The sequence below is a fragment of the Theropithecus gelada genome, chromosome 20 (genome assembly GCF_003255815.1).
Source record: "Theropithecus gelada isolate Dixy chromosome 20, Tgel_1.0, whole genome shotgun sequence".
Taxonomy (NCBI): domain Eukaryota; kingdom Metazoa; phylum Chordata; class Mammalia; order Primates; family Cercopithecidae; genus Theropithecus; species Theropithecus gelada.
The window spans coordinates 53,518,138-53,531,799 of record NC_037688.1 but is presented as its reverse complement, the minus strand read 5'-3'; the positions used below and the strand labels follow the sequence as shown (position 1 = coordinate 53,531,799).

The following is a 13,662-nucleotide window of genomic DNA, read 5'->3' as shown; positions in this document are numbered from 1 at the left end:
CCATTGCACTCCAGCCTGGGCAACAGAGCAAGACTCTGTCTCCAAAAAAAAAAAAAAAAAAAAGAAAGAAAGAATAGAAAAGAAAATGTGGTGTATATACATAATGGAGAACTATTTTTCCATAAAAAAGAGGGAAATTATGTCATTTGTGACATCTTGGATTTAACCAGAGGATATTCTGCTATGTGAAGTAAACCAGGCATAGAAAGACAAATACTGTATAATCTCACCTATATGTGGAATCAGAAATGTTGATCTCACAGAAACAGAGAACAGAGACGAGAGAGGTGGCGACCAGAGGCTGGGTCAGGGGGACGGGAGGAATATGCAAAAAGAAGATGTTTATGGAAGGGTACAAACTTTTATTTAGACTGGAGGAATAAGTGTGTTCTATTGCATTGCATGGTGAACACAGTTAATAATGAACTGTACATTTCAAAATCGCAATATTAAATTTTAATATTCTCACAACAACAAAAAAAATGCCAAATTGGTGACTGGATGGTTATGTTAATTGACTTGATTGAATCTTTCCATAATGTATACATACATCAAACATCACATTGTATCTCATAAATATATAATAATTTTTTTCAATTGAAAAGAAAAGACAGCCTGTTCTGTCTAGAGATATTTATCTTTGATCTTCAGCCGCCAGCTGGTGATCACCTTCAGAGTGAGGAAGAAAGCAGAGGGGTGAGAAGCTATCACTTTGCCTTTGGAGCCCAAATGAGGACTTAGCTCCTGGCTGTGGGTGGGAATGCGTTCTTTCACAGAATTCTCCCTAAATTAGGGCCTGGCCCTCTAGGAAAACCTTGGCATCCCCCACCAAGTTCCCCACCCACTGCACTTGGTCTGCTGCATGGCTGCTCTTGAGGGAACTGAGACTGAAAACCTGAGGTTGAAGAGCCACCTACTAGGTGGGAGGATTCTGGGTTCCATAGGGTGGTACTTTTTAAAAAAACTCAGAGCGTTTTATTTAGTTCAAGCAGGCAGCGTTTCTGGTATTCAGTGGCAAACACACCACAGGACACACACACACACACCCCTACACATACACAAACACCATACACACACGTTACACATACACAAACACCATACACACACGTTACACATACACAAACACCATACACACACCCCACACACACGCATGCACACCCCCACACACCCTCCACACAAACCACACACCACACACACTACACACATATGCACACAAACACACCACACACACACACACCACACATGCATGCACAAACACACGCACACCACACACACCACACACACACACTACACACACATCACACACTCAAAAACACCACGTACCTCACGCCTGTAATCCCAGCACTTTGGGAGGCCAAGGACGGTGGATCATGAGGTCAGGAGTTCGAGACCAGCCTGGCCAACATGGTGAAACCTCGTCTCTATTAAAAATACAAAAATTAGCTGGGCATGGTGGTGGATGCCTGTAATCCCAGCAACTCGGGAGGCTGAGGCAGGAGAATCATTTGAACCTGGGAGCCAGAGGTTGCAGTGAGCCAAGATTGTGCCATTGCACTCCAACCTGGGCGACAGGGCAAGACTCTGACTTAAAACACACACGCACACACACACACCCCACATACATACACACCACACACACGTATACCACACACTACATACACATGTTACACATATACTACACACTTACACTACGCACACATGCACACACACCACACACACATGCACAAAACACACAAACCACATACACCACAGTACACACGCACACCACACACATTACACACATACACAACAAACACACTACACACACCACACGTGCATGCATGCACACCACACACACACCACGCATGCACACACAGCACACAACCCTACACTACACACACACCACACATGCAGACACACCACAAACATCACACATACCAGAGTACACACATCACATGCACCACACAAACAACACACACACTACATACACACTATACACACATGCATGCACACACGCACGCACACAACACACACGCACACCACACACACAGACATGCACACATGCGCACGCACACACACACACACACTGCAAGCAACATTTTAATCTATTTGAGTGTATTTCATCCCAGGAGTGATCAGTCCCATTCCCTGATTCAATCTAGTTAATTTGTTTTTTTCTCATGGTAATTCATGGAAACTGAGTTTCATATGTCTGGCAAGAGTACACACTATGTATTTTTTAAATTTTATTCGTCCATTTCCACACTGCTACAAAGATACTACCTGAGATTGGGTAATTTATAAATAAAAGAGGTTTAATTGACTCACAGTTCAATTAACTGTTTCCTGGGAAGGCCTCAGGAAACTTACTATCATGGCGGAAGGTGAAGGAGAAGCAAGCACCTTTTTCACGAGGCAGCAGGAGAGAGAGAGACAGGAAGCAATACACTTTAAAACTATCAACTCTGGTGAGAACTCACTCACTATCATGAGAACAGCATGCGGGAAAATGCCCCCATGATCCGATCACCTCCCACCAGGTCCTTCCCTTGACAAGTGGGGATTACAATTCAAGATGAGATTTGGGTAGGGACACAGAGCCAAACCATATCACTTATTTTTCTAGAACCCTGTAGTGCAGAGGTATCTAATCTTTGGTTTCCCTGGGTCACATTGGAAGAAGAAGAATTGTCTTGAGCCACACATAAAATATACTAACACCGATAATAGCTAATGAGCTAAAAATAAAAATCGCAAAAAAAAATCTCATAATGTTTTAAGGAAGTTTACGAATTTGCATTGGGCTACATTGAAAGCCATCCTGGGTCGCATGTGGTCCACGGGCTGTAGGTTGGACAAGCTTGCTGTAGCCAGTTGGGACGATGTACTCATAGCAGGTTTCATCCAATCATTGCATGAAAGCAGAGATATGCCATCCACAGCATAATTAGGGTTTGGTTGGAGATTTTTTTCTTCTTAAAGCCAGTTTTCAGGTTTCTTTTTTCTTTCTGTTTTCTTCACCGTGAAGAAAGAATGTTCCATGTTTCCACGAGTGGAACTTCCATTTTACTTTACACATTTTGTTTATAGTCTTCCCCTGTCACACCCCCTCCAGCTTGTCATGCAGCACAGTCCTTTTCTGAGCTCATGCACTTCTCAGCCCTCCCAGACAATGGCAGTCATGAACATATGTGCCAACCACTTCTAGCCTGTTCTTGTTTCCTTCGAAGAATAAAGAGGACGTTCCATTTCCTGGCTCTCGGATTTTGTCAGCAGATAGAGCTTTACTGTAGTTTGGGCCGGGCACAGTAGCTCATGCCTGTAATCCCAGCACTTTGGGAGGCCAAGGTTGGTGGATCACCTGAGGTCAGGAGTTCAACACCAGCCTGGCCAACATGGTGAAATCCTGTCTCTACCAAGAATACAAAAATTAGCTGGACATCATGGTGGGCACCTGTAATCCCAGCTATTTGGGAGGTTGAGGCAGGAAAATCGCTTAAACCTGGGAGGTGGAGGTTGGAGTGAGCTGAGATCACACCACTGCACTCCAGTCTGGGCAGCAGAGGGAGACTCTGACACACACACACACACACACACACACACACCCAGCTTTACTGTAGTTTGCAGTTGCATTAGATCTGTTGCCCTCTACCCAGTGTGCAGTGTGGCTTGGTATCACCCATGGAATGAGTCCCAAGAGCAATTCACCTGTATAACTTTTCTGGAAAGGTGTCAGCCTGGCAGCTTATGGGGACTCCGGGAATACCTTCCAGAGAGTCCTGCGCTAGGGATATCTGCCTGGGTGTGAGACAGACAACCTCCCACCCTCCATATACCTCCTGGGCCAGGACATGGGAATCTCACAGGCACCCAGCCCCAGGCAGAAGAGGAGGGGGTAGCCTCAGAGGGTGTGGACAGTTCCCTGGTTCCTGGGAGCACTTCAAATGTATTGCAGATGGAAACTCCTTCTACCTCATTTTGAGTCCAACCAACCTACTTGGTGGCTAGAGAAACTTCATGTTTCTATTTATATACATTTTTAAATATACATATTTTACACAAGATGTATGTTTAAACAACCAGATGCCAGATTTCAAGAGGAACATATCTGGGATTCATTCTGTTCTTGTAAGTGTCACTTAGTCCTGTGTAAGGACAGATTTGCCCTATGTGTAACAGCTACATTTAAAAGTTATGAAATTGTCCTTAGTTTCACAATGGAATATTTCAAAAACAAAATTATCCAATCAAATAATATATGCAAAGATTATTATGTTTTTTTCTTCTCCCTGCACAAGCGTTAAGGATCATCATGTTTGTTCTGTTGTTGAAGTCCTGGAACATAGAGATGAGAGGTAAGTGAGCATCCCCTGGTGGAGAAAGGGAGTCTTTTTCCAGAATCAGTGTTTTCCCTCGCCTTGTTTCCATTGGAAATCACTCAACACAAACTGCTGGTGATTCAGTACAATCAAACAAGCAAGCAAACAAAATCATCCATATGCTTGTGCAGCTGCACTTGGTAATTTCTGTACAGTAAAGGAATGAGGAAGGAGAAAGTGAAGAATAGAGAAAGGGATACTGGACCAGTCAGACGTGGTGGAACCATATTGCAGTTTTCCACATGAGAATGTCTGCTTGGTGTGTAGGAACAGAGTTCTGGGGTAAAACAGTGAGTGTGTTCTCAGTAGACACTCCCGTCTGCTTCTGGAACACATCGACTGAATCTTTGTCCTCCATTTCCAGTTCTGCAGATGTGTCTGTTTCACTGATTGGCCCCAAAGTGCAATCTGATCTGGGTCATGGACAAACTCTGCCTTTCACCAAAGGCTTCCACTCATTCACTAACCTCTTCACCATCAACTGCACTCTGGGACCATCCTACCTGCCACCTTCAAATTCATAGGATTCTGCTCTCAGCCTTAACTGGGGCTCTTTCTCTGCCATAGCAGAGCCTGAAGGCTCTTCAGCTGTAGCTTCATGAAAGAGGTCCAGAGTGTGCACCAAACTAGTGACCCAGCAGAGCCCGATGCCACAGGTGGAGGAGGCAGCAGAGCCTTACTTGGTGTTTTTATCACAATCCCTATAGCAACAGCAGCAGCAGCAACAACAATCACAACCACTATTTCTACTTGTGATAATAATAATCACACTTAGAATAATGATGAATAACAATAACAGTAATTGCTGACATGTTCAGTTTATATGTAGATTTTTTATTTGTAATGTTCTATGCTTTACATTTAGTAATATAGAAGTTAATTGTGTCGTAAATGTCAGGACCCCAAAACACCCCACTTAATGGATGACTCTCACCTACGGACCTATGGCTGCCTACCTGCTAGTGCAGGTCCTCTCACCACTCCACCCCTAGAGCTTCGATCTGTCTGGTCCTAGGATGATGAAGTAGCTGAAGCACTCATATGATCTGATTGAAGTCTTGGCAAACAGCTTGACTTGTTAGAAATCGAAGGCTGACTTTAATACGTATTCAGCTGTTTGGCTAAATTGAGGCAGGAGAAAATGTCTTCTCGGCAGATCTACCTTTGTGTCTCTTGCTTTCAGAGTAAAAGGTTGTTTCAGGAACGGTAGTTTGATCTAGTCTGTGCTAAAAATCATAAACAGCCTACAAATACTGAATGGGTATAAAAATAATTTGCACACCTGTTCCTGCATTATATGGGTTTTCAGATCTCTCCTATGATAAGAAATTAAAAAGTTATGCCTTGATTTTTTAAACTCAGCAGTCAGCCATTTCCCCAAATTAATTTAAATGAAAAAGTTATGCCTTGATTTTTTAAACTCAGCCATTAGCCATTTTCCCAAGTTAATCTAAATGTTTCCAAGACATTTCAGAAGCATTCTCTGGTGGGGATTACTCCTAATTGTGAAGAACCCTACTAGAAGGATGAGCATCTCAAAAGAACCTTTATTCTATTGCAGAAGAGTCAGTCTTCAGGATCTCAAAGGCCTAGGGAAGCTGCTTGAGTTGTAAGGTCTATGGAGGTACATGGGCTTTGGAGTCAGGCAAAGTTGATCCTGAGTCCCAGTCCAGCCACTTAATAGCTGTAGCGCTTTGGATAAGTTCCTTGACTTGGAACAGTTATGTAAACCTTGTTGTAAGAAGAGGCAGAATGATACTGATTGCCAAAATGGCAGCAATTCTGCATCCCCTCTCGTTTCCAGGCCCTTTGGAATATGCTTTTATAGCTGCTCCAATAGACAGGCAGAATCTGTTTCCTGATGCTTGGATGTGGGCTGGCCTTATTTACTCTGGGCAATAGAAAGCTATGAATATGGCAGTGTGAAAGTTTGGGGTCTAGGGACAAAAAGCCTTGAATGCTTCTACTTTTTCTTTTATAACCCTGCCATCTCCATGACAACAAGCACACGTTAGCCTGCTGGAGGATGAGATCCCATTGGGGAGGAAAACCAAGGTGCCCCAGCTGACAGCCAGCCCACACCCAGAAGCAGAGCCACTTAGTCAACCAGCAGCTGACCACACATGCCTGAAGGAGCCCAGCTGAGACCAGAAAAATGGCCCAGTTGAGTCCAGCCTAAATGACTGACCATCCCAATTATGAGCTAATAAGGTTTAGGGTGGTTTATTATGCAGCATTAGCTAACTGATACATACACCCATGCAGTCAGGATGCCAGGATTCAAATGACAGGTTGGTTACTACTTGTTGTTACCTGGCAAACAGAAGGCACTGTGTAAGGTATTGATTTGCTTTTCCCTTTATTTAAAGGGGGGGCCTCTTGTTGGATAGGGATAAATTACATAGAAATGCATGTTGACATGCTTGGTGCTTAAACTCACACAGTCCCCACGCTCATAGCCGGCCATAGCCTAATCATCAGGGCCAAGGGCAAATTGCAAAATAAAAAGTTTGCCTTTATTCCCTCCACATCCAAACTTCGGAGGTCAAGAGGCTGTTGACAGATCTGAAGTCCGGGGTTTCCTCCTGAAGCCTGACGCACTGTCTGACCTTTGGAAGGGTGAGGGAGCCCTGCCCAGAAGCAGGTGGGCAGCAGTGGTCCACCTGTGGACACCTCTTGCCTGCAGCCCTGGCTCTGTCACTGGGTACTGCCTCTCCCACCCTTGGGCATGAGGAAAGAGATGGGCAGGATGAGGGTGTTCGCTCTCATCTGGCAGGAAAGGGGGTCCAGAATCTCGACTTCCCAGAGGTTAGACGCGCAAGTGCCCTCAGAGTTGCTCTTCAGTGCTGAAGCCACTGCCTACGTGGGCCTGCTGAGCTTTTTGCATGGGGCTGGTTGGAACTGAGATGTGCTAGAAGTTTAAATACAGAGTGACTTTACAAGATTTAGTACCCCAAATTTAAGAAGCATTTTCTGATGGTCTTCATTAATAATTTCATATTGCTCACATATATAAGTGATAATATTTTGGATACATCAGGTTAAGGTATTACCATCAATTTCACCTGTTTTCCTTTCATGATGCCACTAGACTACTGTAAATGACACATGCGGCTCAATTTTATTCCTATTGGACATTTCCGACTTAGAGGACTCCCTCCATTTTCAAATCTCATGCTGCCTCCTCAAGGGACCAGAGGCCATAAAGGTTATGAAATCTGAAATTTTAAAAGAATCGTTATTATATAATCTTCAATTTTACATATTACATATATTACTCATAAACTGATATAACCTTATGAGCAAAGTTAAATGCCAACGTCCAGGGCAGCCCCAGGTCCCAGCACAGGGAGTCAGCCCTGCCTGAAAAGGGCTGCAGACAATCATTCGTTCAGGCTTCATTCAGCCTCACCTATGGTCGCATCTCCTGTCACTCAGGGGGCAAGGGGGCGGGACCTGCAGCCCTATCCAATCAGCGGCGCCGTTGTCGAGCCTGTCCAATCAGGGGCGCAGCCGAAAAAGGGGGCGCACTTCTTGAGTTCTGGGCTGGCTTTTTCCTCTCCCAGGTGCGCTTCCCTGCTTGATCTGTGTTTCTGCTCTTTCTCCTTCATTCCGCAGCCTCCTTTGCCCTGTGACCTGCCAAGTACTGGAAGGTCCCTAGAGAGGATACCGGGACGCTCCTGAAGCCGCGAGATGGTGAGTCTGCCTAGCTTCCCGAGACGCGGCAGGGGTCGGCTGGAACCCGGGCCTCCCCTTGGCGGCTCCGGAGTCGGGGGGTCCGGAGTCTCCTCGGTCGCACGGTGCAGCTCGGCCGGCAGCTGGAACCCCAAGCGTCTTGTCTCGTCCCGTCCCTGCGCGGCGACCTTGGCCTTGCCCTGAGCCCTCTCCGGGCAGTTTCGCGCCGGCAGCCGCGTGTCTCCCGGCGTTGTGCGGTGATGACCGGAGGGGCCTTACGGGAGAACCCCGGCTCAGGGTTCGGGCGTGGGAGGAGCTGTGGTCCGTGGGGTCCGTAGTCCTTTCTTTTGTTAAAAATTAAACTGAGGTTTGGTTAAAACGTTAAATATTTTATTTGAGCAAATAACGACTCGTGAATCAGGAAGCCACAACCATGGATTGTGGTTTGGGGTCCACCGGAGGGGCTTGAACGAAAGGGTTTTATAAGGTGCATAAGGAGGCAAAGCCAATTCAGTAATTGATTGGCTACAGTTATGTAGTCCCCTTATTTGAACTGTCCAGGCGGAAATTCCCTGATTATGTAATCAAAGGTTAATCGGTGGTTTGTGGTTGGTTAAGATTGTTTTGTTTTCCTTTAAATTATTTCTAAGAAATGCATGAGTTACGTTTTGGTTTTCTTAGGTAGAAACCCAGGGCCCTACAGCCACTTCAGTCAATTGCCTCCCATTTAATTATTTTAACACTCCACAGGGGGACTGATTTTCCCTGCATTTTCCACATGTATGGCAAGCAGGGTCTCAAATCCACCACCCTGTTCTCCCAACCTAATTCTTCTAAGGGTTGCAGTAAAATTCTAAATTTTCACTTCCTTCCCCTGATTCTCAGCTGCCAGCTTCCCCTCTGCAATTCACAACGTTATCAACCATTTGCTCTTTATTGTAGATTTCAAGCAGATGCAGCCTGACCATTAGGGTCAAGGCCAAATTGCAAAAAAAGAAGTTTGCCTTTATTCTACTCCATCCACATCTAAACTTTGGAGGTCAAGGCTGTGGACAGATCAGAAGATGTAGTTCCCTCCTCCTGGGGCTCCATATCCTTCATTCACTGATCTCTGGGAAGGAGGATGGTCAGCAGGTGGGCAGCAATAGTCTACCTGTAGACACTTTCACTTAGGCCTTGAAGGATGAGTCAGCATTTGCCGGACAGACTGAGATGTCAGGGGCAGCACGGAAAAGCACAGAGGTGGGAGGGCAGGTTTCAGGTATTCTCAGGCTTCTGTAGTTTGGGGAATGTAGACCTCAGTGGAGGAGCTGGCAGGAGCTGCGGTTGCCATTAGGCTGGTGCCTGAGAGAACTGGCTTAAGAAGCTTGATTTTAGCTGGGCGTGGTGCCTCACGCCTGTAATCCCAGCACTTTGGTAGGCCTAGGCAGGCGGATCACCTGAGCTCAGGACCAGCCTGGCCAGCATGACCCTGTCTCTACTAAAAATACAAAAATTAGCTAGGCGTGGTGGCACGCACCTATCCCAGCTACTTGGGAGGCTGAGACAGGAGAATCTCTTGAACCCAGGAGGCGGAGGTTTCAGTGAGCCGAGATTGCACCACTACACTCCAGCCTAGGCGACAGAGCAAGACTCCGTTTAAAAAAAAAAAAAAAAAAGCAGCTTGGTTTTGTGAGCAGTGTGCTTCTTAGAAGGGTTCCAGGTGGCATTCTTGAAATAGGAGAAGGGAGATTGAGGTTGGGTGACTAGATAAGTGGCGGGGTCCTTCGCAGAGCAGAGATCAGTTTGTGGAGGAAGATGAATTTCATCCCTGCAGGATGGGCCTTCCATGATACTGAAGGGAGAGCCACATGTTAATGCCCGGGAGACAGCTGTCTCCTTGGTCTGAAAGGCCTGATCGAGGCCAGGATTGGCTATGAGAGCTGGGAAATGGGAGCTCCTTTGAAGTCATGGGAGAGGGTGAAGTGAGAATGAGGAGAGGCTCGGGGGTCCAACACTCCCAGCTCAGGACTGGAGGAAGAGGATGGAGCTGGAGAGGGAGGGACGAGGGTATGGCATTGGTCAGGGAGGAGGAGAGGAAATGAGAAGTGGTCTGGGTGCTGCTGAGTGGATCGATGCACCTGGGCTGGAGAAGCCCCTGGGGCTTGGCCCTGAGGGTGGCCTTGGTGATGTGGGGCAAGTGGTTTGGACAGTGAGCTCAGGTGGAAGCCACACTGTGGTGGGCGGAGGAGCAGTCGAGGAGGGAGGCACAGGATGTGAAAGGGAGAAGGCAGCAGCCTGCAGGTGTGCTGAGGGTGAGCTGGGACTGTGGAGCCAAGGCTCGGGAGGGCATGTGGACACAGTTCCATACGACTTGTGCCCACCCAGGTAGGGTGAGGCAGACAGTCCTCCCTCACCAGCAATGCCCATCCGACTCGGTGCGTTTCTTGTCACCCCCAGAGCCACCATCACTCATGTTCTTGAATGGGAACTGCCTGGAAAGCCTGAAGAAGGAGGAGCCTGAAGGAGGAAGGAGGAGGCTGAGCCATCCCGGGAACATGGGCTGGATGAGGTCAAGCCAGGAGATGACACCACTGAATAGAAGTCACTATTCAGGATTTGGGCTTTTCTGTGGAGATCCTGGCCCCGAGATCGAACCCTTCTCCCTGCAGGTACCATGGAGGAGGAGAGCTGGGGGCCAGGGCTTGAGCCTGCTGGGGAGGATGAGGCTGGAAAACCCAACCTTGCCCTGGCTCCTCCTGGCCCTGTGCTGTAGGCAGGAAATGGAGGGCCCTGGGCCCTGCCTGGGGTCACTCTGCTAACATAGTGGACTTGGGAATGGAGTACGGGTTCAGTTATTGCCTTATTGCTAGAGGACAGCTACCAGCTGGGCCTACCAGCCCTGTTTAGGGAGAGGAGTGGGAGCGGGTGGGTAATGTCAGGTCCAGGGTGCCCCAGCCTCTTGCTCTGTGCCCTCAGGCAAGTCACCTCTCTCTGGGCCATGACTTTACCATCTGTCACCGGGGCCTGGGGGGTAGTATTGGGTGTTCTCCAAGGACAGAGCAAACCTGGAGGACTTGCAGGCTGGTAACTTGGTGGGGAGCCGGACAAGGCCCTCTCATGTCCTCTCTGCTCCCAGGCTTGGGCCCTGGAGCACCCCTTCAGGAAGGAAAAGGCCATTTGCCCTGGGGCGCTCAGCCCTTGGCACTAGGCAAGGGCAAGAGCAAGCCTGTCTTTCTTCCCTTTCTTCCAACTCCCTCGCCTCTGCTCGGGGGTTGCTCTTAGGCTGCAGAAAGAGTCAGTGGGGCCAGGCTCTGTCCTGCACTTGGGCACACAGGTGCCAATGGGCAGGTTGTATATGGACAGAGCCTGGAATGTAAAAGCCCAAAAGTGGGAAACTGAGTATTTCAGACATATATTCTCAGGACCCAGGTGTTTGGGGCTGGGGAAAGGGGTATGACCCTGCTCCCTACCATGTGGCCTCTCACCAGGGTGGTCCAGGCCTTCTCCCTGGCAGGTGTCCCCGCAGGAGATGGTGCTGGAGATCCACTGGGTGTTCATGGACCATGAATACCCATGTCCCCGCCTCACTTCTCACTGCACCCGGGTGGCAGCACGCTGGACCACCTCTCAGAGCTGCACAGCATGGCGGGGCCGCAGGCGGGCTTGGTGCTCCACATGGTGGAAGGTTGGCCCGGAAGCTGGGCTGCCTGCCCAGGGAGGGCCCCTGTGAGCAGGGCCAGGCAACACTTCACTGCCCCAGCTAGGGCCTGTGTGTCACAGACGAGCATGTGGAGGCGGGACTGGAGCACAGGTCTGCTCTTCAGGGCATCATACCTGCATCTCTAACTTCATGGTCTGGGGTGAAAAAACAGTTGAAATTCTGAAAAGAAAGCCAAGCAGTATGAAGCTAGGGCTTGGAATCGGCCCGATTAAATTCTGAAAAGATGAGCACTTAGTCTCCTAAAGAAACTAAAAAGTTTTACAGTCCTTGAGCATGGAAGTCGGCTCCAAGCAGCACCATCGGCTGGTGTGGTGAGCCTGGCTTGGTTGCCAAATAAAAGCTTCCATAGACTCAAGTTCCCTGGGGAAGCACTCAGGTTCCCGAGGCCTGATTATTAAGAGCAACTGTGGAAAAGGTCTGTACCTCAAGGGGGCCCACAGTTCATTACAACCTCTCCCCTCCCCCAAAACAATGACCATTAAAATCCCATGAAACTCAGTGGGGGCGTTGAATTTGGCAGCCCTAGAAAGTTCTCAGGCCACCCCTGCATGAAGGCTGCCCCAGGAGAGCTGGGCGAGGCTGCAGAAGCCCCACAGTGCCAAAAGCCCTGCCCACGCGACACACTAGCACACAAAAAGCAGGAGTCTTTGTGGGCTCTCCAAGGCCTGTGTGTGCTTCAGAAGCACTGGCAGGAGGTGCTTTGCAAGCAAGGATTCTTGCCCTCAGCCAGCCAGGGTGTGTGTGTGTGTTTGTGTGTGTGTGTAGGTACGCGTGCGAATAGATGTGTGTATTGAAACCAAAATATAGCTTATGTGTCCATAGCGGAATTTGAAAATGGAAGCCTAAAGTTGAAAATTAAAATCATCCATGAAGCTTCCTTGCCAACTATTTTCTGAGCTGGGTGGGTTGTTCCAGGGTGCAGGGCCCTGGGAGCACCTGCCCCTCTCCTGTTCCTGACAGAGCCCTGCACAGTGCACGAGACCCGAGGTGACGAGTGCCACATCTGAGACTGCTCAGGAGCCTGGATCCAGCTGATGCAGCTCCTTGTCCTTCCTGAGCGTCTTCACTGACAGTGGCCTGGGAGGTGCAGAGGCATTGGGGCCAGAGATTGGGCAGGGGGCAGAGGGGCAGGAGCAAGGAGGTCAGAGGCTGATGAAGGGGGCTCAAGGCCAGGCCTTTCCACCTGGAGGAGCCTGGGCCTGAGGAACCCAAACCAGGGCCACAGTTAGAGGCAGCTGGCCCTGGGTGCTCGTATGCCGACCACCAGCCTCGGGTCCCACAGACGGCAGGAGCAGAAAGGCTTGGAGATGGACCCCACCGACTGCACACCACCCAAGCACATCCTGCTCGGAAACCTGGAACAGCCACTGTGTGCCCTGCAGCCCCAGAATGGTGACTAAAAGGTGGGACTCCAGGGAGGAACAAGGAAGAGGGTCCCCGGGCAGGTGGAGGGCCACACACCAGGAGGCCTGGCCCATTCATGCTTGGCCATTCCTGCAGTCCCTGAAAGTGCTCACCTTGAGCGGCTGGCACCTGTCCCCTGGGAACTGCAAGAGACTCCAGGTCTCCCTCTAGGGAGCTGTGAGCCAGCTCTGGCGAGAGCAGCCCTGGGAGCGGCGCCCATGTGCTTCTGACTCGCCTTTCGGGGCAGCATCTCAGGGCCAGGAAAACCCGGAGCAGGTGAGGACCTTGATGAAGAAGGAGCCTGTGGCAGGGTCCTGAGATTGGTGGGCGGCCCCATCTGCCTTTCCCCTGCCTGCCATGGGGTCCAGTATGCCCGTTCGAGAGGGGCCACCTCATTCCAGGTGTGCAGCTGGATGGCCCCTGTGACGAAGCACACTGTGGACTGCACGTGTGGAGAGGCGCCTGCACCTCGGGGCTGGGCTGTGAGGAGCACATTCCTGCACAGGGGCCTGTGACCTGGCC

At 49.2% G+C, this 13,662-nt stretch overlaps 1 protein-coding gene across 2 annotated transcripts; it reads left to right on the top strand.

The window, feature by feature from the left end:
* The first annotated feature begins 7,896 nt into the window (after nt 1–7,896).
* Nucleotides 7,897–13,291, top strand: LOC112614367 (putative protein CLUHP3). 2 transcript variants are annotated; one of them, XM_025370853.1, is made up of 6 exons: nt 7,897–8,054; nt 9,850–9,992; nt 10,473–10,684; nt 11,530–11,700; nt 12,697–12,820; nt 13,019–13,291. In XM_025370853.1, exons 2-5 carry the CDS (start codon nt 9,983–9,985, stop codon nt 12,769–12,771), a joined length of 468 nt encoding a protein of 155 aa, XP_025226638.1. In that variant the 5' UTR covers nt 7,897–8,054; nt 9,850–9,982; the 3' UTR covers nt 12,772–12,820; nt 13,019–13,291. The 2 variants fall into 2 exon arrangements, 1 of the variants encoding a protein (XP_025226638.1); XR_003117071.1 differs by lacking the exons at nt 10,473–10,684; nt 11,530–11,700; nt 12,697–12,820; nt 13,019–13,291 and adding an exon at nt 8,976–9,167.
* The last annotated feature ends 371 nt before the right edge of the window (nt 13,292–13,662 follow it).

Bases quoted from the DNA above. Each gene is read 5' to 3' on its own strand.
- LOC112614367 (XM_025370853.1), top strand. The intron at 10,685-11,529 runs GTACCATGGAGG...TCTCCCTGGCAG, and splicing joins TCGAACCCTTCTCCCTGCAG to GTGTCCCCGCAGGAGATGGT. The intron at 11,701-12,696 runs GTTGGCCCGGAA...TGTTCCTGACAG, and splicing joins GGTGCTCCACATGGTGGAAG to AGCCCTGCACAGTGCACGAG.